Source organism: Perognathus longimembris, chromosome 17 (assembly GCF_023159225.1).
Source record: "Perognathus longimembris pacificus isolate PPM17 chromosome 17, ASM2315922v1, whole genome shotgun sequence".
Taxonomy (NCBI): Eukaryota; Metazoa; Chordata; class Mammalia; order Rodentia; family Heteromyidae; genus Perognathus; species Perognathus longimembris.
This window is the reverse complement of record NC_063177.1, coordinates 47282590-47303551: the sequence shown is the minus strand read 5'-3', so window position 1 is coordinate 47303551 and position 20962 is coordinate 47282590. Positions and strand designations below refer to the sequence as shown.

General features: G+C 41.5%; 1 protein-coding gene and 1 long non-coding RNA gene across 2 annotated transcripts in view; one reads left to right on the top strand and one right to left on the bottom strand.

Annotated features, from left to right (window-relative positions):
* The window catches only part of Gna13 (G protein subunit alpha 13), a 47320-nt gene that overhangs the window by 24972 nt on the left and 1386 nt on the right, over positions 1-20962 (bottom strand). The window contains exon 2 of the mRNA XM_048365196.1: positions 18917-19143. Within this exon, the coding sequence (XP_048221153.1) occupies positions 18917-19143 (227 nt within the window). The remainder of the gene's footprint in view (positions 1-18916; positions 19144-20962) is intronic.
* Positions 6534-18683, top strand: LOC125365238. Its single transcript, XR_007213676.1, has 3 exons — positions 6534-6719; positions 14140-14143; positions 18633-18683. It is a non-coding gene; the product is annotated as an uncharacterized LOC125365238 (long non-coding RNA).

Here is a 20962-nt window from a genome sequence, read left to right as displayed (position 1 = left end):
ATTCCTGTATTTATTCTTTTTTTTTTTTTTTTTATTTTTTATTTTTTATTTTTTTATTTTTTTTTTATTATCAATTGAACATAAATTTTTTTTTTTTTTACAAGGTGCTGTGCAAAGAGGGTGCAGTTACATAGTAGGGCATTGTGTACATTTCTTGTGATATCTTACAACCTGTTTTCCCATCCCTTGTCTAGGTCAGGTAGACCCATATGCAGTATACAATGTATCAAGCACATATACAGTGTTCACAGACTTGGTCTCTACTGTCTCTCCATCTCCCTTTGTTAACAGTCATATATCAGGGAGATCATGCCCCTTTGTTTTCTGTGTTCTAGGCTTGTCTCACTCAACATTATTTGTTCGAGTTCTGACCATTTCCCTGCAAATAACAATATTTCACCATTCCTAATCGCTATGTAGTATTCCATTGTGTATAAGTACCATATTTTTTGGATCCATTCATCTGTGGAGGGGTATCTGGGTTGTTTCCAAATTTTGGCTATTGTGAATTGTGCTGCGATAAACATGGAAGTACAAATGTCCTTTTGATATCTTGGGTTTTGCTGTTTAGGATAGATGCCTAGGAGTGGTATGGCTGGGTCATAGGGTAGGTCTATATTGAGCTTTTTGAGAAACCTCCATACTGTTCTCCAAAGTGGCTGTACTAATTTGCACTCCCACCAACAATGGAGAAGGGTTCCTCTTTCCCCACAGCCCCTCCAGCATTTGTTGTTTCCTGAGTTCAGAGTATAGGCCATTCTAACTGGGGTGAGGTGGTATCTCAGGGTTGTTTTTATTTGCATTTCCTTTACTAGCAGGGATGTTGAGCATTTCCTCATGTGTTTCTTTGCCATTTTTATATCTTCTCTTGTGAAGTCTCTCTTTAGCTCTTTTGCCCATTTCCTAATAGGTTTATTGGGCTTGGAGGGGCTTAGTTTTTTGAGTTCTCTGTAGATGACAGATATCAGGCCTTTGTCTGTTGCTGTGCTGGTAAATATCCTTTCCCATATCGTTGGCTGTCTTTCTATTTTGGTGGCTATGACCTTAGCTGTGCAGAAACTTTTTAATTTGTAGTAGTCCCATTTGTTGAGTCTTTCCCCTATTTGTTGTGCGCCTGGGACTCTATTCAGGAAGTTCCTTCCTGTGCCTATAAGTTCTAGTGTCTTTCCTACTCTGTCCTTCAGTAGTTTCAAGGATTCAGGTCTGATGTTGAGGTCCTTGATCCATTTTGAGTTGATCTTGGTGCATGGTGATAGGCTTGGGTCTACTTTGAGTTTTCTGCATATGGCTGCCCAGTTCTCCCAGCACCAGTAGTTGAAGAGGCTATGTTTATTCCATTGTATGTCTTTAGCTCCTTTGTCGAATATCAGTTGGCTGTAAGAGTGCGGTTTTATTTCTGGGTCTTCAATTCTAATCCACTGGTCTTCCGATCTGTTTTTATACCAATACCATGCTGTTTTTGTTATGATGGCCTTGTAGTAGAGCTTGAAGTCTGGTATGGTGATACCTCCTGCACTATGTTTTTTGCCTAGAATTGCTTTGGCTATTCTAGGTTTTTTGCTGTTCCATATGAACTTATGGATTGGTTTCTCTATTTCAGTGAAGAATGTGGCTGGGATTTTGATAGGTATTGCATTGAATTTGTATAACAATTTGGGCAGTATGGCCATTTTCACTATATTGATTCTGCCTACCCATGAGCATGGGAGGTCTTTCCATCTCCTTGTGTCTTCTTTGATTTCCCTTATTAGATTTTTGTAGTTTTCATTGAATAGGTCCGTCACGTCCTTGGTTAAGTTGATCCCTAGGTACTTTATTCTTTTTTTGGCTACTGTAAATGGAATCGTTTCCATAATTTCCTTTTCTGTTTGTCTATTGCTGGTGTACAGAAAAGCTGCTGACTTTTGTGGATTGATTTTGTATCCTGCTACTTTGCCAAATTGGTTTATTAGATGTAGGAGTTTGGGTACTGAGTTTTTTGGGTCCTTGAGATATAAGATCATGTCGTCTGCGAATAGGGATAACTTGATTTCTTCCTTGCCGATGTGGATCCCTTTGATGTCCTCCTCTTGCCTTATTGCTATGGCTAGGGATTCCAGTACTATGTTGAACAGAAGTGGGGAGAGTGGGCATCCTTGTCTTGTTCCTGTGTTTAGGGGGAATGATTTAAGTTTCTCTCCATTTAATATGATATTAGCAGTTGGTCTGTTGTATATGGCTTTTATTGTTTTGAGGAATGTTCCATCTATTCCTGTTCTCTCCAAAGCTTTTAATAGGTATGGATGTTGTATTTTGTCAAAGGCTTTTTGGGCATCGACTGAGATAACAATGTGATTCTTGATTTTAGTTCTGTTTATGTGGTGAATTACATTGATTGATTTACGGATGTTGAACCATCCTTGTGACTGAGGGATGAAGCCTACTTGGTCATGATGTATGATATTCTTGATCACTTTCTGGATCCTGTTAGCTAATATTTTATTGAGGAGCTTTGCATCTGTGTTCATTAGTGATATTGGTCTGTAGTTCTCTTTTTTTGTTGGATCTTTGCCTGGTTTGGGGATGAGTATGATATTAGCTTCGTAGAATGAGTTCGGGATTTTTCCCTCCGTTTCTATTTCGCGGAAGAGTTTGAGGAGTATTGGAATTAGCTCCTCACTAAAGGTTTTGTAGAATTCATTGGTGAATCCATCTGGGCCTGGGCTTTTCTTAGTAGGGAGGTTCTTGATTACCTCCTGTATCTCACCGTAAGTTATTGGTTTATTTAGTTGATTTATTTCTTCTTGGTTCAGTTTGGGCAGTTTGTACTTCTCTAAGAATTGATCCATTTCTGTAAAATTATTGTTTTTTGTTGAGTAGAGGTTTTGGAAATAGCTCCTTATGATTGTTTGAATATCGTGTGTATTTGTTGTAATTTTTCCTGTGGAGTCCCTGATTTTACGTATATGAGTCTCTTCTCTTTTTTTTTTTGTGAGTCTTGCAAGGGGTCTGTCAATTTTGTTTATTTTCTCAAAGAACCAGCTTTTAGTCTTATTTATTTGTTGGATGGTCTTTCTATTTTCAATCAGATTTATCTCTTCTTTAATCTTTGTAATCTCTCCCCTCCTAGTCGTTTTAGATTCTGTCATTTCTTGTTTCTCCAGTTGTTTTAGTTTCATCGTGAGGGTATTCACCTGCTCTGCTTCCATTCTTTTAATGTGGGTACTGAGTGCAATGATCTTGCCCCTCAGTACTGCCTTAGCTGTGTCCCATAGGTTTCTTTGTGATGTGTTTTCTTTGTCATTGTGGCTTATGAATTCGTTGATTTCATCTTTAATTTGATCTGTGGCCCAAGTGTTGGATAGCAGCGTGGGGTTTAGCCTCCAAGAGTGTGTATAGGCTCTGTGGTATCCTTTGTTGTTGAGGGTTACCTTTAATCCACTGTGATCAGATATAATACATGGGATGATGTCAATTCTTTTGTATTTGCTGAGGTTCTTTGTGTGGGCTATGACGTGGTCTATTTTGGAATATGATCCATGGGCTGCTGAAAAGAAGGTGTATTGGGTCTCTGTAGGGTGGAAGGTTCTATATAGGTCTGTTAGATCCATTTGGGCAATGGTGTTATTTAGGTCCTCAGCTCCCTTACTAATCCTCTGGGTGTTGGATCTGTCTCTTGGAGAGAGAGGAGTATTAAAGTCACCCACTATGATTGTGTTTGCATCTATCTTGCTCTGTAATTCTGTGAGAATTTGCTTGACATATGTCGGGCCTCTTTTGTTCGGTGAGTATACATTTATCACCGTGATGTCTTGATTCTGGATTTTTCCTTGTATCAATATGTAGTGTCCTTCTTTGTCTTTTTGAGTGGACTTTAAAGAGAAATCCAGCTTGTCTGAGATCAGGATGGCTACACCTGCCGTTTTGGTGGGTGCATTTGCTTGGTAGATCTTGCTCCATCCTTTCATTCGAAGCCTGTTTTTGTCCCTTGCTGTAAGGTGGGTCTCTTGTAGACAACAGATGTCAACTTTTTGCTTGCGGATCCATTCTGCCAGTCTGCTCCTCTTGATCGGGGAGTTTAAGCCATTTATATTTAAAGAGATCAAGGATAAGGGTGTTTTTTCTCCTTCCATTTTCTTGTTGGGCTGTTTTTTCCTGTTGTTTTTTTTTTTTCTTCTTGTCTTTAGTGAGCTTGTGTTTCTGCTGGACTTTGGCTATTGAAGTTTCTTTCTGAATCTGTCTGTGTGTCTTTTACGATCTCTGTTGGGTGGGCTTCCCCTCTTAATATTCGCTGTAGGGCTGGTTTTTTATTCACATACTCCTTTAGCTCCTCTTTGGTGTGGAAAGATCTGGTTCTCCCTTCGAATGTGAACTCCAGTTTCGCTGGATATTTGATCCGAGGTTGTAAATTGTTATTCTGAAGTACTTGGATGGTGTTCTTCCACTCACTTCGAGCTTGGTAAGTTTGTGTGGATAAGTCGGATGTTATTCGAATCCTCTTCCCATTGAAAAAAGTTTCCTTCTTCGCTTTGGCTGAATTCAGAATTTGCTCTTTAATCTTGAGGTCTGTAGTCTTGAATATTATGTGCCTTGGGGTGGTTTTCCTGGGGTCTGGCCTGCCAGGTGTCCTATAGGCTTCGGTTACCTGGATGGGGTCCCCTGTGAGATTGGGGAAGTTTTCTGCAATAACTTTATTGAGAACATGATTAAGCCCTCTGCTCTGATATTCGGCTCCTTCTTCTATTCCAATTATACGCAGATTATATCTCTTGTCTTTGTCCATTAGTTCCTGGAGTAATCTTCCCTGAAGCTTCACCTTTTCTTGGAGTGTGGTCATTTTCTGGTTGTTGTCAGCTGCTTCATCGTCCAGGCGAGAGATTCTGGATTCCATATGGTCCACTCTTTGTGTTATGGTTTCAATTGCGGAGTTTATGGATGTCAGAGAGCTATTCATGGTTGTCATATCAGCTCTGATCGTGGAAATTTCTTCCTTTAAAGAGTTGTATTTTAAATCTATTTTTTCATGCATTTCAATTCTCAGGGTGTGGAGATTTTCTTTAAAGGCGGCTTGCATTGTATCCATTTTTGCTTCCATTTCTTTAAACGAGGCTTGCATTGTATCCAGTTTTGCTTCCATTTCTTTCTTGGCTTCCTGGGTGTCCTTCCAGATTTCCGCTCTAAACTCCTGGAATTGTTTTCTGATTTCATTTCTGACGGTTTCGATCATTCCTGTTAACATGTCCTCATTTGCTTTTTTATTCTCCATCTCCTCTCCAGTCGTGCTGCTTTTTGGAGCTGGCGAGTTGGCTTGTCCTTTGATGAACTGAGTTATGTTTCTTTGTGATTTGCGCATCTGGAAGTCTGTGTAGTTCTTCCCTCCCTTCTGTGTAGGCGTGTCTGCGTCAGCAGGTGCTGTCGCTGTGGCCCCGCCCACCAGTGCAGGGCACGCCTATCAGAGCGGGCGCTTTCGCCGGGGCCCCGCCCTCCTGTGCACTGTGAGTCCCCTACAACAGGCACTTAAGTGGGGTCTGCCTCCCAGAGCGAGCCCTGGGTTGTTGGGTTGTGCTTGCGCCCTCCCGCGAGTCCGTTGGGGGGGGGAAGCAGTATGTGTGGGGCCCAGTGGGATCGACTGTCCGGGTGTGGCTTGGCACCCTCAGACCTCGCCTCCGCTTCGAGGAGGGGGAACGAGATCAGGCTCAGGTGACCCTGCTGGGCTGGTATTGCCCTCCAGCGCCTGTGATTTTAGTTGTAAGAGTCCGCAAGGTCTAGGCGCCTCGGGTGGGGCTTGCCCTGCCGGCCGTCCCTGGCCCCTGTTGGGAAGGGGACGGGGCCGGTTCTGCCAGTTCAGGAACCTTTGGGGGCTTGGGGCTGTTCCGCCCTTCCCCTGCTAGACTGGCTTCCCAGTGCCTGCTGGGAGCTTCCCGCCTGATTTGGGGAATCTTTGTTCCCACGGGAGTGGGGAGGGGGAGGGAGGGAGATATATCGTCTTTGTCGGGCTTGGGTCTCCCGTTGGGGGAAGGGATTATGGGGGACTCACTTTTGCTGCTTTGTGTGCGTGTCCCGCACCGCCGTTGGCCCTTCAGGGGTTGGCGAAGTGTCGTGGTGGCTCCCCCGTTCCCTCTTTCTGCCGCGCTGGGTTCCCTTGTCCGAATCCGGTGTGGACCCGAACTTCTCGTCGCTGCTGGGTGTGTCTTGGTCCGCACCCTGCTTTGTGTCCGTGGGGTCTCCCGCTATATGGATTCTGCGCTCCTGGCAACCTGTCTGCCGATCGCCGGGTTTCCCTTTCCCAGCCTGACCCTGTTTGGGCCAGGGCCGGCTGGTGGGGGGAGGGTGCCCCGATTAATCTCCGGCTCCGTGTAGGTTTTCGGTTCTTCTTTTTTGCTCCTTTTTGTTTTCCTGCGTTTCTCCACTGCTTCTGGATGCTGGTTTTGCTGGGTTCTTGGTGGAGTGTTGGGTGTTGGAGTTCCCAGCTCGCTATTCAGTTGGTGCGAGTCGGGGTGCCTCCCTATTGTCTCGGCGCCATCTTTCTCCCTCCTAATCATGATACTTTTGAATTGCAATTTTATTTGCTTAAAGTATATTCATGGCCATTTTCTCATTTGTTAGGCCTTCTGTAGCAGTTAACGAGGCAATAAACTGTGGGATCTCAAGCAGCTGCTCATTGCTAGTAACTTCCATGAGTTGTTCTTTTAGTATAAAATGAACGAGTACAACCAGACACAGGATGACAGAATCTCTGTGTAACTGTTACTGAGCCAGTCCACTCAAAATAGAAAAATAATTTTAAGATGGACAGAAAGATGCCAAATTTAAAGCCATTCTGGGCCATTTAGTGAGACTATCTCAAAATAAAATTAAAAAGCACTGGGAACTGGGTGTGGTAATGCATGCCTATAATCTCAGCATCTGGGTGCCAAGGCAAGAGGATTTTGAGTTTCATGATATAGCAAGAGTGTTTCAAGAAAAGCACTAGGAATGTAAATCAGTGGTACAATACACTGGAGCTTCCATCTCTAGCACTGTTAAAAAGAACTAAATGAAAGCTACCCAGAGGCTACCAAAATAGTACCAGGATATTGAAAGGCCAAAGAGTCTCATTCCAATTATTCATCATTCCAGCTTTTTATCTTTAACCTTTCTAGAAGAGTTACAAAAAAAGAGAAAATATCTTATTTATAGACTGAATTTAGCTGCTGTGGCTTAAAGAACCAAAGGCACAGCTAACACTCTGAAGGGTATGGGCAGTATAGAAGAGTTTTGTATGCTGGACAGCACTGTCAAATGCTATACCAACACTTTCTTTCTTTCTTTTTTTTTTTTTTTTCTAGTCCTGGGGATTGAACTCAGGGCCTGAGTACTGTCCCTGAGCTTCGTTTACTCAAGGCTAGCACTCTACCACCTAAGCCACAGCACCACTTCCAGCTTTTTCTTTTTATGTGGTACTGAAGAATAAGCCACTAGGCCATATTCTCAGCCCCCCAGCACTCTTTTTGAGAAAGAACAAACATGCAATTTGTTCATTTTGCTCCCTGAGGAAATAGCAGGGGTTGTTAGATTAGGTATTTATTTTTTTTTTGCACAGCACGAGGGTCTTGAACTTACAATGCAAGCCCTCTACCACTTGAGCCAAGTTCTAACCCTTATTTCTTTATTCTGCTGGGAGACTCTCCTTAAGATCTCACACAAAAGCAACATGATTTAAAAACAAAAACAAAAACAGCCAGGTACTGATGGCTAGCCACTCGGTTGGCTAAGATCTGAGAATTGAGATTCAAAGCCAGCCCTGGCAGAAAAGTCTATGAGACTCTTACCTTCAATTAACTAGCAAAAAGCTGAAGTGGAGCTGTGGCTCAAGTGGTAGAGCACAGCTAAGGACCAGCACTCAGGCCCTGAATTCAAGCCCCAATACCAGCACACACATATACAGAAAGCATTTTATAAGAATAGGGAAGTTTGTTTGCCTTGGAAATGAAGGCTACTCACCAAGGAGTCTCTGGCAAGTTATAGGCCAAAGGCCAGCTCCCCACTTCTCCAGTAGGAAGATAAGGATTGGGTTAATATTGCCTGCTACATAGTTAAAGCATTTAGGAAAACATTACTGGAAGAATTTCATAATTTTGCCCAGAAATCTCAGAGTGAAAATAACAAAGATCAATACTGGTTAGTTTCACCATACAACTATTTACTATTTTTTTAAATTATTTTTTACTTTCATCACAGGTGTAATCTGAAGATAAAAAAACACACACTCCAAGTGGATAATTTCACACTTGATTATGTGACGGGTCACAAAAGCACACCAAACGTATTGTATAAAATTGCCCTCAGGCCAGATGCTGATGGCTCATGCCTGTAATCCTAGATACACAGGAAGCTGAAATCTGAGGATGGTGGTTCAAAGCCTGCCCAGGCAGAAAACTCCATGAGATTTTAATTTCCAATTAACCACCAGAAAACTGGAAGTGGTGCTGTGGCTGAAAGTCTAGAGCACTAGCCTTGAGCTGAAGACCTCAGGGACAGCGCCCAGGTCCTGAGTTCAAGCTCCACAACTGACAGGGAAAAAAAAAATCCACCTTCAGGTTATGCATATAAAGTATATACGAACTATAAATAGATTGTGCTTAGACTTGTTTCCCATTCCCTAACATACCTAATTAAAATATGCAAATACTTGAAAAGCTGAAAAATCTAAAACTCAAAACACTTGTGGTACTAAGTATTTCAAGTAAAGAATAACAACAGTAGGATTGGGGGCATGGCTTAGGTGGTAGAGTACCAGCTACCAAGTTCAAGACCTGGTCTCAGACCCCTCCTCAAAAAAAACCCCACAAACAAACCCCAACCCCAATCCATATTCTTTAGGATTGTAGAACTTGCTTCTAAAATCATTTACACATGTGCATAATATGTATACTAGCCATAAAGATACAGACCCAACACTTACAAAATGTTTTACTTGTTTGAAGGTACTGTGAAGAAATGAAGAACCACTTCATACATATGCAATTAAAAATCAAGCAAAATGATTAGCAGACAATAAGAGCCAATGTAACAATGACCACCTCAAATCGCTCTTTTGATGTGTGGTCTTTTTAGAGAAAACATATGGTCTAACAGAATGTAAGTTGTACATCCGGCATTACTCAGAATTCATGCTTTTTATAGTGGCAATCAAGTTTAGACAGTGAAACCAATCAAAGCTCACAGTGCCTTCTTTTTAGAAAGCTAAACACATATGGCATGTTGGGAGTATTAACAGCTAATGCTAGTCACATGGCTAATATATGTCAGGCACCATGCCAATGGTTTTACGTGGATTATCTCCTGTAATCCTCACAACTAATAATCGATCCTGTAATCATGCTGAGTTCACAGTCATGCAAATACAAGTTCAGAGAGGCTTAGGTGCATACTCAAGTGGTGCCTGGCAGCCAGGACTCAAACTCTGGTTGGCCAAGTGCCCTGTGCTGTGTTTTACGTTTATCCCACCACAGAGCAAAAACCCACATCAATTCTAACACGATCACCTCAAAACTGTATGCAAAATAAAGTCTGGGCTGAGCACCAGTGGCTCACACCTGTAACCCTAGCTAATCAGGAGGCTGAGATCTGAGAATCATGGCTTGAACCAGATGGAGCAGGAAAGTCCGTGAGGATCTTCTTATCTCCAATAAACTACAGAGAAAAAAAGCGCCAGAAGTGGAGTTGTGGCTAAAGTGATAGAGTGCTAGCCTTGAGTTAAAGAATCAGGGACAGCATCCAGTTCAAACCCAAGTACCAGCGCGCGCACACACACACACACACACACACACACACACACACACACAAAACAAAAAAAACCCCACCACCCAGTAAGTCTGACAATGGTTACTTTTTTAACTACTATGGAAAACAAAGTAAAGGGGAAAAAAGCATAGGCAGCACAACTAAGTACACGGGTTTTAGGACTTAGCTCAAAAAACAATGAAATCAGGCTGGGAATATGGTATAGTGGTAAAGTACTCGCCTCATATATATGAACCGTGGGTTCGATTCCTCAGCACCACATACATAGAAAAAGCTGGAAGTGGCGTTGTGGCTCAAGTGGTAGAGTACTAGCCTTGAGCAAAAAGAAGCTCAGGGACAGTGCTCAGGCCCTGAGTTCAAGCCCTAGACTGGCAAAAAACCAAGACAAAACAAAGCAAAAAAAAAAAATCCAACTAAAACAAATCAGCAAAATCTTTTTAATTCATTTTTTTCTGAGAGAGAAACAATTTAGAAGATTAGCTACCATCACTGTAACAGATCAGTAATTTTGGCCAACTCCACTGAAGTCTAGTTTTCAGAACAAAAGTATTTCCTTGATCCTTATCAGCCCATTTGAATATGTTTTGCTATGTGGGCCATGCAGTTCTAGCAAACTCTTTTTTTTTTTTTTTGGCCAGTTCTGGGCCTTGGACTCAGGGCCTGAGCACTGTCCCTGGCTTCTTCCCGCTCAAGGCTAGCACTCTGCCACTTGAGCCACAGCGCCGCTTCTGGCCGTTTTCTGTATATGTGGTGCTGGGGAATCGAACCTAGGGCCTCGTGTATCCGAGGCAGGCACTCTTGCCACTAGGCTATATCCCCAGCCTCTAGCAAACTCTTGAAAAAACATCTTGTAAAATGAATGAATGGATAAAAAGTTTCACCATATAATTACGGGTAAATATAGCCATATGACTAGGGGAAAACAAAATACTTTCAATAAAAAAACAAAAAAACAATATACACACAAACTGCTAATAAGCAGAATTATACTTTTTAAAAAATCAAGTAGGCCGGGCCCTGGTGGCTCACGCCTGTAATCCTAGCTAGTCAGGAGGCTGAGATCTGAGGATCGAGGTTCAAAGCCAGCCCCCGTAGGCAAGTCCATGAGATTCTTACCTCCAATTAACCACCAGAAAACCAGAAGTGGTGCTATGGCTCAAGTGGTAGAGCACTAGCCTTGAGCTGAAGACAGCTCAGGGACAGCACCCAGGCCCAGAGTTTCAAGCCCCACAATAAATAAAAATCAGGTAGTTTCTAAATGAAACAAAATAACAATATTCTGACATCCCCTTCTCCAAAACAGAAGCAAACCTGGGTGGTTCTCTAAGGACAAGTACAAATAACATATGACGTGCCCTAAGACAAGGTATAGCTGTAGCGCCTAGCTGATTGCCAACTGAACTTGTTTTCCAGAAAACTATGTACGTTCTCTGGTGAACATCAGCTGAGGAGGATTCCTATCACAGCGAGCTTTCAAGGAAGACAAAATTCCAATGTCAGTCCTCACTAGGGATGAAGGAGGCAAATTTACCATTTAATGTTAAGATTTGTAACCTGACTGTGTTAGTTAATAAAATAGAAAAGGAATAAATACGACCTGACATTATCAATGTTTCAAATATAAAAAGTTAGGTAACTAGCATCACAATGCTAAAATACTGGGGGGGGGGGGGGAAGATAGTTTTTACCAATACTGGGGTTTGAACCTAGGGCCTCATGCATGCTAGGCAGAGGCTCTATCGCTGGCCATATCTTCACACCTTTTTTGTACTGGTTATTATTTATTTATTTATTTATTTATTTATTTAGCTGGTCCTGGGGCTTGAATTCTGGGCCTGGGCTCTTTCCCTGGGCCTCTCTGTGCTCAAGGCTAACACTCTACCTCTTGAGCCACAAGTGCCACTTCTGGCTTTTTTTGTGTATGTGGTGCTGGGGAATTGAACCCAGAGCTTCATGCATGCTAAGCAAGTACTCTGCTACTAAGCCACACTCCCAGCCCTGTGTATACTTTTTATTATTGTTATTATAAAGGTTATGTATAGAAGGGTTACCATTTCATAAGTCAGGTAATGCATACATTTGGGGGGAGCAATGTCATACCTTCCTTTGCACTCCCAAGTTTTTTCCCTCTGGATTCTCCTGTGTTTTTATACTTCCCATGTGTACTTGGTTGAGACGAGGTCTGAGAATGTTTTGTGCTGGACTGGCCTTGAACCACAATCCTCACAATCTCAGAGGCTTTAATTATAGACATGAACCTAGCTCCAAATATTCTTTTAAAAAAATCTTACAGATAATTAAAATAATAGGATAAAACTTAATGGGGAGAAGGCTATTTGTATGCAACGGGCTACTCAGAAGAACAGAAAATGAAAGGAGGGATGATGTCCAGGGATGTAATAGTTGAGAAAGCAGGCAAAAGGGTTTAGTGGTCAGTGCTGTGACTGGGACGTCAGCAGACAGGATTTCTGGTGTCTACTCTGTTATCATGTACAGTCTGAGGAGTAAAGTGTCTCAAGGAGCCTGTATAGGTTCAAAACACCTGTACAGCTATCTCAAGCTTTCCATCAGTATGGAAGAGCATGTAAGTAAGGATTAGGTGATAATGTATGTGGTAGGGCTTTGAAAAGCACAAAGCAGTTGTCATAAACCATTCAGGTAAGCCAGGTGCTGGTGGCTTACCCCTGTAATCCTAGCTACTCAGGAGGCTGAGATCCAAGGCTGAGGGTTTAATAGCAGTTTGGGCAGACAAACCTGAGACTCCTAACTCCAATTAACCACCAAATAGTTGGACATGGAGTTGTGGTTCAAGTGGTAGAGGGCTAGCCTTAAGCACAAAAGCTAAGGGACTGAGTTCAAACCTCAGGATCAGCACCAAAAAATAAAATATTAACAGTGATTATTGGCACTATCAATTTTGTTTTGCTAGAGAAATAATCACGTGCTTGGGGATAGTATGTAGAGCTACCCATTTATCTAGTTATGCTATCTATTTGCAAAAGATGAACAGGGACTATTTCACCCAGAAAGTATTAGCTCTTCTTTCAAGCAAGTTCACAAACCTTATCCTGCTTAGGTCCATATGCCAGGTAAAGGGTTCTCAAACTAAAGACTATTTTCTTGCTCTAGCCACCTCTTTGCTATTTAATAAACATTTTCTGAGTAGCATAAATTACCACAATATAGAAGATCATACAGAAAAAATTACAATAGTTTATAATTCCCCATCAGCAGCAAATACCCAGACATCCTACTGTCAAGTTTCCATTAAAGAGAGAGAGAGAGAGAGAGAGACTCTACTTGGCACACCAAGTGACAGGCCTATTTACATAGTTACCCCCCCCACACACACACAACACACCCTTACAAAGATTAAAACTATAAGCAAAGGACAAAACTTCCTCTTTGTTTTAAAAGTAAACAATATGACAGCCCTGGGTTTCTAAGTCTGGATAAAATGTAAGCATATGACATCTGATCAAGCTCACCAGAAAGGACTTCTACCTCTAGAGACGTATACTTTTAAGTTTCTAGTGCTATATTTAATCCTTATGTAATACAGGCTGAAAGATTCTGCACTAACCCTAGACTCAGGGAATAGTCAACAGGCTTTAAGTAACTAACTGGCAGTCATAAGTCTGCTTGATTTTACTCATACGGAATATGGACCAAATTCTCTAAAAGAAACATGGTATTTGCTCGATGTGATTTGCACACCTGTAATCTCAGCACTTGGGAGACTGAGGCACAAAGAACCTAAGTTTGAGGCCAGTCTATATACTGGAACCTTATCTCAAAACACAAATAACCCCCCCCCAAAAGAATACTCACCCTAAAACATGGTATTTTATAAATGAAAGAAGTAACTAAATCACAGTCAAAGCAAATAAAAAAATAATGTTAGGGATTAAACAGATGACTGATTCTATTCTATTTCTTTTTTTAATTGATTTATTTATTGTCAAAGTGATGTACAGAGGGGTTACATTTCAGACATAAGGCAGTGAGTTTATTTCTTATCAAACTTGTTACCTCCTCCCTCAATTTTCTTCCACCTTCTTCCCTCCCCAAATCCTTCCCCCCATTCTAATTCTTGAAATAGCCAAAACAGAAGTTTCTAGTTTTACTTAGTTGGCATTGGGCTCCTTTTTACAAACAAATCATGAAGCTAAATAGTTACTGCATCACCCAGACTGAGCAGAGTAGTTGTCTTCATGAATAGAGCACCTTATCAGCGTAAAGAAATGTAACTCATCAAGCACAAACTGCACCACTTGAGTAAAACCCAGTCCAGGCTAAGGCCCAGTGAATGATTAACAAAGAAACTGCTTTTGGCTTCAGGAATTGTAAAGGCAGACTGGCCGTTAGAGGAAGCTGTGTTAGTGCTGACAATGTTAAACTGTTTACAGAAACTAGGAAGCTGGTAGAGTTCATCTCCATCACACATGCTACCCTGTCCTGTGTGGCCAGAGACTCTTATACTTCTCAACAAATAACTTCAAATTAACAATAATAATAAACCTAGAAGTGACTCCCAGCTATTTCATTAGTTTGATCTACATCTTCGAATCTATCACATCCCAGTCATTCCTTCACCCAACTTACCAAATTCCCTAGCTGCTGTCGACCAAGGTTTAAAGACGAGGCCTGGCCTGAGTGCGGTGACAGGTGACACTCACTGGACAGCCATGGTTCATACTGGGGTATTTAACCCGGTGCTAAGACACCATTTATGGCATATTATCCTCACTGTGCTAGTTTGTAATTAGAAAGGTAGCTTATGTTTTACCAAGAATGTGAATTTTAGGTTTTTCTTTTCCACAGTTAAACTATTTAGTTTACTCATAATGGAAACTAACCAGAAAAGGAAATGTTTGCTTTGGGGAACTCAGGAAAGAAAACATTCATGTTTGCACCCAAAGTTATTACTAACAAATGAAGAGCCTGCTGTCCAATCACTATTCTATCCCTTGCCCCCACCCAAAAAAAAAACACAAAAACCACCTGACTAACAGGCATCCATCTCCAGCAAAATTTAAGTTATAGACCATGTTAAGAACTGGATTTTGTTTTCTTTTATTTCATTTTTCATTAGAAGCTTAGTAATTATTAGTTGGAAAAAAAACCCTACTAATCTAATTTTAGTTACTTTGTCTGCTATCTCCTCCCATTTCTCCATGTGTTTTTTTCTATCCAAATGTGGCAAAAATAGCTGAGCATGGTGGTCCATGCTATAATCACAGAATTTGTGAGGCTAGGCAGAAAGGATAAAGAGTTTGTAGCCGGGCTACAAACCGAAACTGTCTCAAAAAAAAAAAAAATCAAACAAAAATACTAAACAAATTTCAGAAACACATTCTTTTTTTTCTTCTTTTTTTTTCTGGCCAGTCCTGGCACTGTCCCTGGCTTCTTTTTGCTCAAGGCTAACACTCTGGCACTTGAGCCACAGCACCACTTCTAGCCATTTTCTGTATATGTGGTGCTGGGGAATCGAACCCAGGGCCTCATGTATATGAGGCAAGCACTCTTGCCACTAGGCCACATCCCCAGCCCCCAGAAACACATTCTTAAACATAAATAGGCAAAAAATTATGACATATAATTCCAAAGATTTTTTTCATTTCCTGAAAAATTCATAAACTGGCATATAGAAGTAATTTCTATTGTCCAGAAGTAATTTAATGTAATGTGGAACATTTCATTTTTTTTCTTGTAGACTCTTCACACTTCAGAATGTCTAACAGAAAGCGAAGTGTCGGGCCCCCTTCGAGGGGATGCAAAGACAATGAACGAGGCCATACCACAGAGCTTGTATGCTAGTGAGGAGCCACACGCAATGTGGTGAATCTGAAGCACACAGAGGCTGTGAGTTAGGACCCAATACTCAGGAGACCACAGGCCAGAGAGGTACTCTAGCCAAGAGGAGTGGGAAAGCATCTAACCAGACATGGGCCTAAGGCATGGGGGAGAGGTCAATGTACCAGGAGCAAATTCATTCAAATCACATATTGTTTGCCAAAAATACACATTATCAGACTCAAGCAATTCCTGAACCAGATCCTTCCATGATGGCACATGAGCATCTGCTTGTTTTGTTTAGTAAGCATTCCAGTTAATCTGATGCCAGGTGTTAGTGGACCACCATTAGTTACATTAAAATGTAATTACTGCAGGGTGTGGTAACACATATCTAAATCTCTATAAATCTCAGGAGGCTGAGGCAGGAGGATCACCAGTTTGAAGCCAGCCAGGATTACACAGTGAGACCCCCACCCCGAAAAATAAAAAGTAAAAATAAGCAAGCATGATCATTCTGTGAGGGGTAGTAAGGAGAGCTACAGCAACTGTAATGAGGGCATGTGGGGATGAACAGGTGCCTAACGAAATGTACCCTGGGCATCAGAAGTAAGATAGCCACTGCCTTGACTCACACCAAGAGGCACACTCTGGGGGCAGTGGAGAACCAATGAAAGCTTCCTGAGCAACCCCACGCTATGTTTGAACAAGGGGATAAGGACAATATGCAGAGCAAAGAAGAGATTTGAGAAAGAACAGGACTGAACTGACAGTGACAGGAACATTTAAATAAGAAAAGTGCCCAACACTATACCAACTACCACAGAGTAGCATTAATTCCACGGAATAATCAAGCACCCGACAAGTGTCAGGTTAACAATTCTGAGGACACTAGAGTTTAAAATTAGATCTCAAGCTGTTCCTCTTTTCTTGTATTTCTCTATTTTTGATCAGAAAAAAAAAAGAAAAATCTTTCTGGAACCTGTCTTTGAGGGAACTTTTTTGCTCTTGAAGCATTAACTGGCTCAAGTCAAATACACACAGGTCCTCATGCTGAGTGGCTTTGCCTCTTTGCTTTTAATGAAAAAGAAACATCTAGGCATCTTTTCTAAGGATGACAGATATGAGCCTCAACATGAGACAAAGACCTGAAAGTCCAAATTCAAAACACATCAGTGAAACCCAACATCAATTTGAGGGTGCTTAGGGTAAATACACAACTTTCCCAGAGAACTTTCAGGTATACAGTTGTTCATTTATTCACTCAATATGTACTGGATATTTATTTCAGAAGGCTGTTTCTTACCTGACCTTGGAAAGATTAGGAACAGTCTGAGAAAACAGAGTGGAAAGGGTAGTCTGTTGAGAAAAGGAACTAAGGAGGAGAGTAAGAAGCACCTACAAGAAGGGAGATGAAGAAGGATACGTGAAGGAACCCATGCAAGCAGGTCTACAAAAATAACCAGAGGGGGCTGGGGATATGGCCTAGTGGTAGAGTGCTCACCTCGTATACATGAAGCCCTGGGTTTGATTCCTCAGCACCACATATACAGATAAAAGCCAGAAGTGGCGCTGTGGCTCAAGTGGTAGAGTGCTAGCCTTGAGCAAAAAGAAGCCAGGGACAGTGCTCAGGCCCTGAGTTCAAGCCCAGGACTGGCAAAAAAACCAAAACAAATAAACAAAAATAACCAGAGTAACCCAAGGTCAAAAACTAACCAGAGGCTGGGGTGTATGTAGCTCAGTGGCAAAGTGCTTGCCTAGCAAGTGCAACGTCCTGGGTTCAATCCCCAGTACCAAAAAAGACCCCCCCCACCCCCGCCAAAAAAACCCACCAAAAGCCAAAAACAACAACAACAACAAAAAACTAACCAGAGACCTGGGAACTGGATGAAGGTTCTTTATTCAGTTAAATTTGTAATTTCAGTATACAAACTACTCAGCAGTCAGATAGTCCTTGTTTTTCAGAAACCAAATTATTTGAAAAGACACATAAACAAAAGAACTGAACAAGATAGTGTCAGTTTTGTAAAAAGATATTGTAAACACTGTTCTAGAAACACTCTTCTAAAACAGCTAAGACTGCTTCTAACAGCTGGCTATACCTCCTTGTGGAGCCACCCCCAGAAATGTGGATCATTTTAAGGTTGGGGTCATTATTAAACAACTTCCTAAGCAACTTTACTTGAACTGTCACTTTAATCATGTTATGTAAAACACTTCTGACCCGAACTGCCTCACAACTGCATAGATGGATCAGACTGCTCTCACTGCTAGAATCTTGTCTTCAGCAAGTAAAACCCAACAAAGCACCATAACTAAATTATAAAACACTTGGTTAAAATAAAAATCTGCTCAACTGTTATTTTTGTATCTTTTCTGTTTCCCTTTTATGAGTCAAGGTCTTTCTTACTGTGTAGACCAGGTTAGCATGGAAAAAAGGATCCTCTGGCCTCAGCCTCCCAAGTAGCTGGGATTACAAGGCACGAGCTACCAGGTCTGATTCATTTCCGTATCTTTAACCTTGTATTGGATTACTTTCTTTTCTACCCTTTCTTCAGTGGCTACTAAATATTTTATAGGTAATGTTATTTAGGAGGAAAAAGAAATATAAAACAAATTCTGTTCCCATCTGAAATAAAACTACAAAAAATAATTTTAAGGGAACATTTTGTTTTGCCAGTCCTGGGCATTAGACTCAGGGCCTGAGCACTGTCCCTGGCTTCTTTTTGCTCAAGGCTAGCACTCTGCCACTTGAGCCACAGTGCCAGTTCTGGCCTTTTCTATATATGTGGTGCTGAGGAATTGAACCCAGGGCTTCATGTACACAAGAGAAGCACTCTTGCCACTAGGCCATATTCCCAGCCCCAAGGGAACATTTTATAAAATGTGCTAAAGTGACTTTAAACACACAAAATACAAAAAGAGTGCAAAAAGCACATTTATTGTTAAAGATTTTAACCTCTTTATATCAGATTAATTACCTCTATAATATAATTCATAACATACTTCAATAAATAGGTTCACTTGCTAAACTCTTATTCCAAGAATAAAAGGTAACGTTTTTTAGAAAGATAATTATTGCTATGATTGGGAGAAGCTTAATTTCAAAAGCAGAACAAAATTAAAAGAAAGTATCATGATCTTACTTTCAAAAAAGGAAAAAAAAAAAAAAAAGACCAATACAGTAGCTTCACTAAATCCATAGTTTACCTTGGCTCATAAAGTAGTCCAAGTAGCTGGGGCTACAGTTTTGGAGAGATACATTTTACATTACGGAAGCCAGTGAAAAAAAGTGCGCTAAGTCAGATATTATTAAAATGTCATTAGAATCAAACCACAAGTGCAAATGTCTTACCAGCTGGAATTCACGACGCCGGTCGTAGGCATTCTGTATGCCACTGTCTGCCCACAAGGCTCTTATAGCAGGAAGATACTGCAAAAACACTCGCGTTTCCACCAGTCCCTGGGCAGCCATGGGGGCCCGAGTGTCAAACGCCATCAGCTTGTCTCCATGGAGCTGGTTTTCAGTATCTCCCCAAGGAATATGAAGTTTCTCTCGGGCATCTACCAGCACCCTCATACCTTTGTTTAAAAAGAAGAAAGTGTAATTGTTAGATACATTCTAGAATGTTAGAATGAGTGTGTGTGTGTGTCTGTCTGTCTGTCTGTCCCGGGGCTTGAACTCAGGGCCTGAGCTTTTAAAAAAAGTTCAAGGCTAGTACTCTACCACTTGAACCACAGCTCCACTTCTGACTTTTTGGAAGTTTATTGGACATAAAAGTCTCATGGACTTTCCCACACAGTCTGGCTTTGAATGGCAGTCCTCAGTTCTCAGCCACCTTAGTAGCTAGGATTATAGGCAAGAGCCACCAATGCCTAGCTTAGAATAAGCTTTTATTCCAGTAATATTTTTATTAAAATTTTAAGTAGTCCAGCCCACCTCTTCAAAACAACCCATATCTTCTAAGGGTAAAAAAAAAAAAGGTTATCATACTTACAGGTGACATAGTGAATTGAAACTCCTTTGTACAACTACATAAAGATAATTTTTAAAAAGCTGTTTACCAGGGCTGGGAATGTGGTTTAGTGGTAGAGTGCTTGCCTAGCATACATGAAGCCCTGGGTTTGATTCCTCAGCACCACATAAAGAGAAAAAGCCGTAAATGGTGCTGTGGCTCAAGTGGTTGTGTTAGCCTTGGGCAAAAGGAAGCCAGGGACAGTGCTCAGGCCCTGAGTTCAAGCCCCAGGAATGGCAAAAAAAAAAAAAAAATGTCTACCATCTTAAAATTAGAGCCTTAAAAAGCAAACACTATTAATTCAATGCTCTTCTGAAGGACTTTAACATGCTGCAATTTATAAAATAGTTTCTGGGGTAAAAGTGGTCAAACCAAACTCAAGAAGGAAGAGATTATGCTGCAGAGCCCAAAGTCCAGAACTGTCACTGAATACAAGAGCTTCAACACAGGCCACACTTGTCTGAAAGACATTTACTTGTGGAACACTCAGCAGCACATGTTATAGCCATGTTCAATTTGGCCCCTCAGAATCTTGATCCCAACAAGTCTTTCTAGCAACACATCAAAACTCAAAGGGTTCTCCCAGCCCAACCTTCTAAAGCTGTAGGCCAGCTTTAGATTTCCCTAAAAGGGAGGGAAGACCCAACTAGAAAAAAATATATAAAAACAAAGCTTTCAGTGTAACAGAGGTTAGTTCAAACTCAGTATTTCTATCACTCAACTGCTACCTTTGATCCATCTTAGCACTCTACTAGGAAGTGACTTGTTTAGATAAAACTGGCCTGCTGTCAATTTTCTGATCATGCCAACTGAGAAAAATGAATGCCCAATAACTGAGCACACCTCACTTCGATGCTCCAAGGTCACACTTAGGACACAGAGCACATTAAGAACCAGGTGCTTACTGGCTCACAGTTAGGTTGACTATTCATTAACATAATTCCTTCAGTTCAACTGCACGGGGATAACAAAGGTACCTTCAATTAAGGCCCGGCAAGGTACAATCTGAGGCCATCAAAGAGACCTTAATTAGTTTTGTGCTAAACATGAAGGCAGGCTAAATAGAACTTTTACAGTTTAACTGCAGGGGTACAAGGGCTAAGAGCTAGGAGTGATGCGTGTGCGCTCCCGGACTGGCTCATCGTCACAGTGCCTCCCTCTTTAGGCAGTTTCCTTTCCCCAAACCCTGGGAGGAAAAAAGTGACAAGCCAGAGTGGCCTATGCACTTCCTGGATGTAAACTCCTATAGACAAAACAACTTGAGAAGACCTGCACACTACTGCACGCTACCGCACTTTCCTAGACAAAACAAGGTGACAGGGTCGCACCTGAAGTGCTGGATTCTGTGCCTGCATTTGGCCAAAGTGCTTTTCACCTACAGAGTA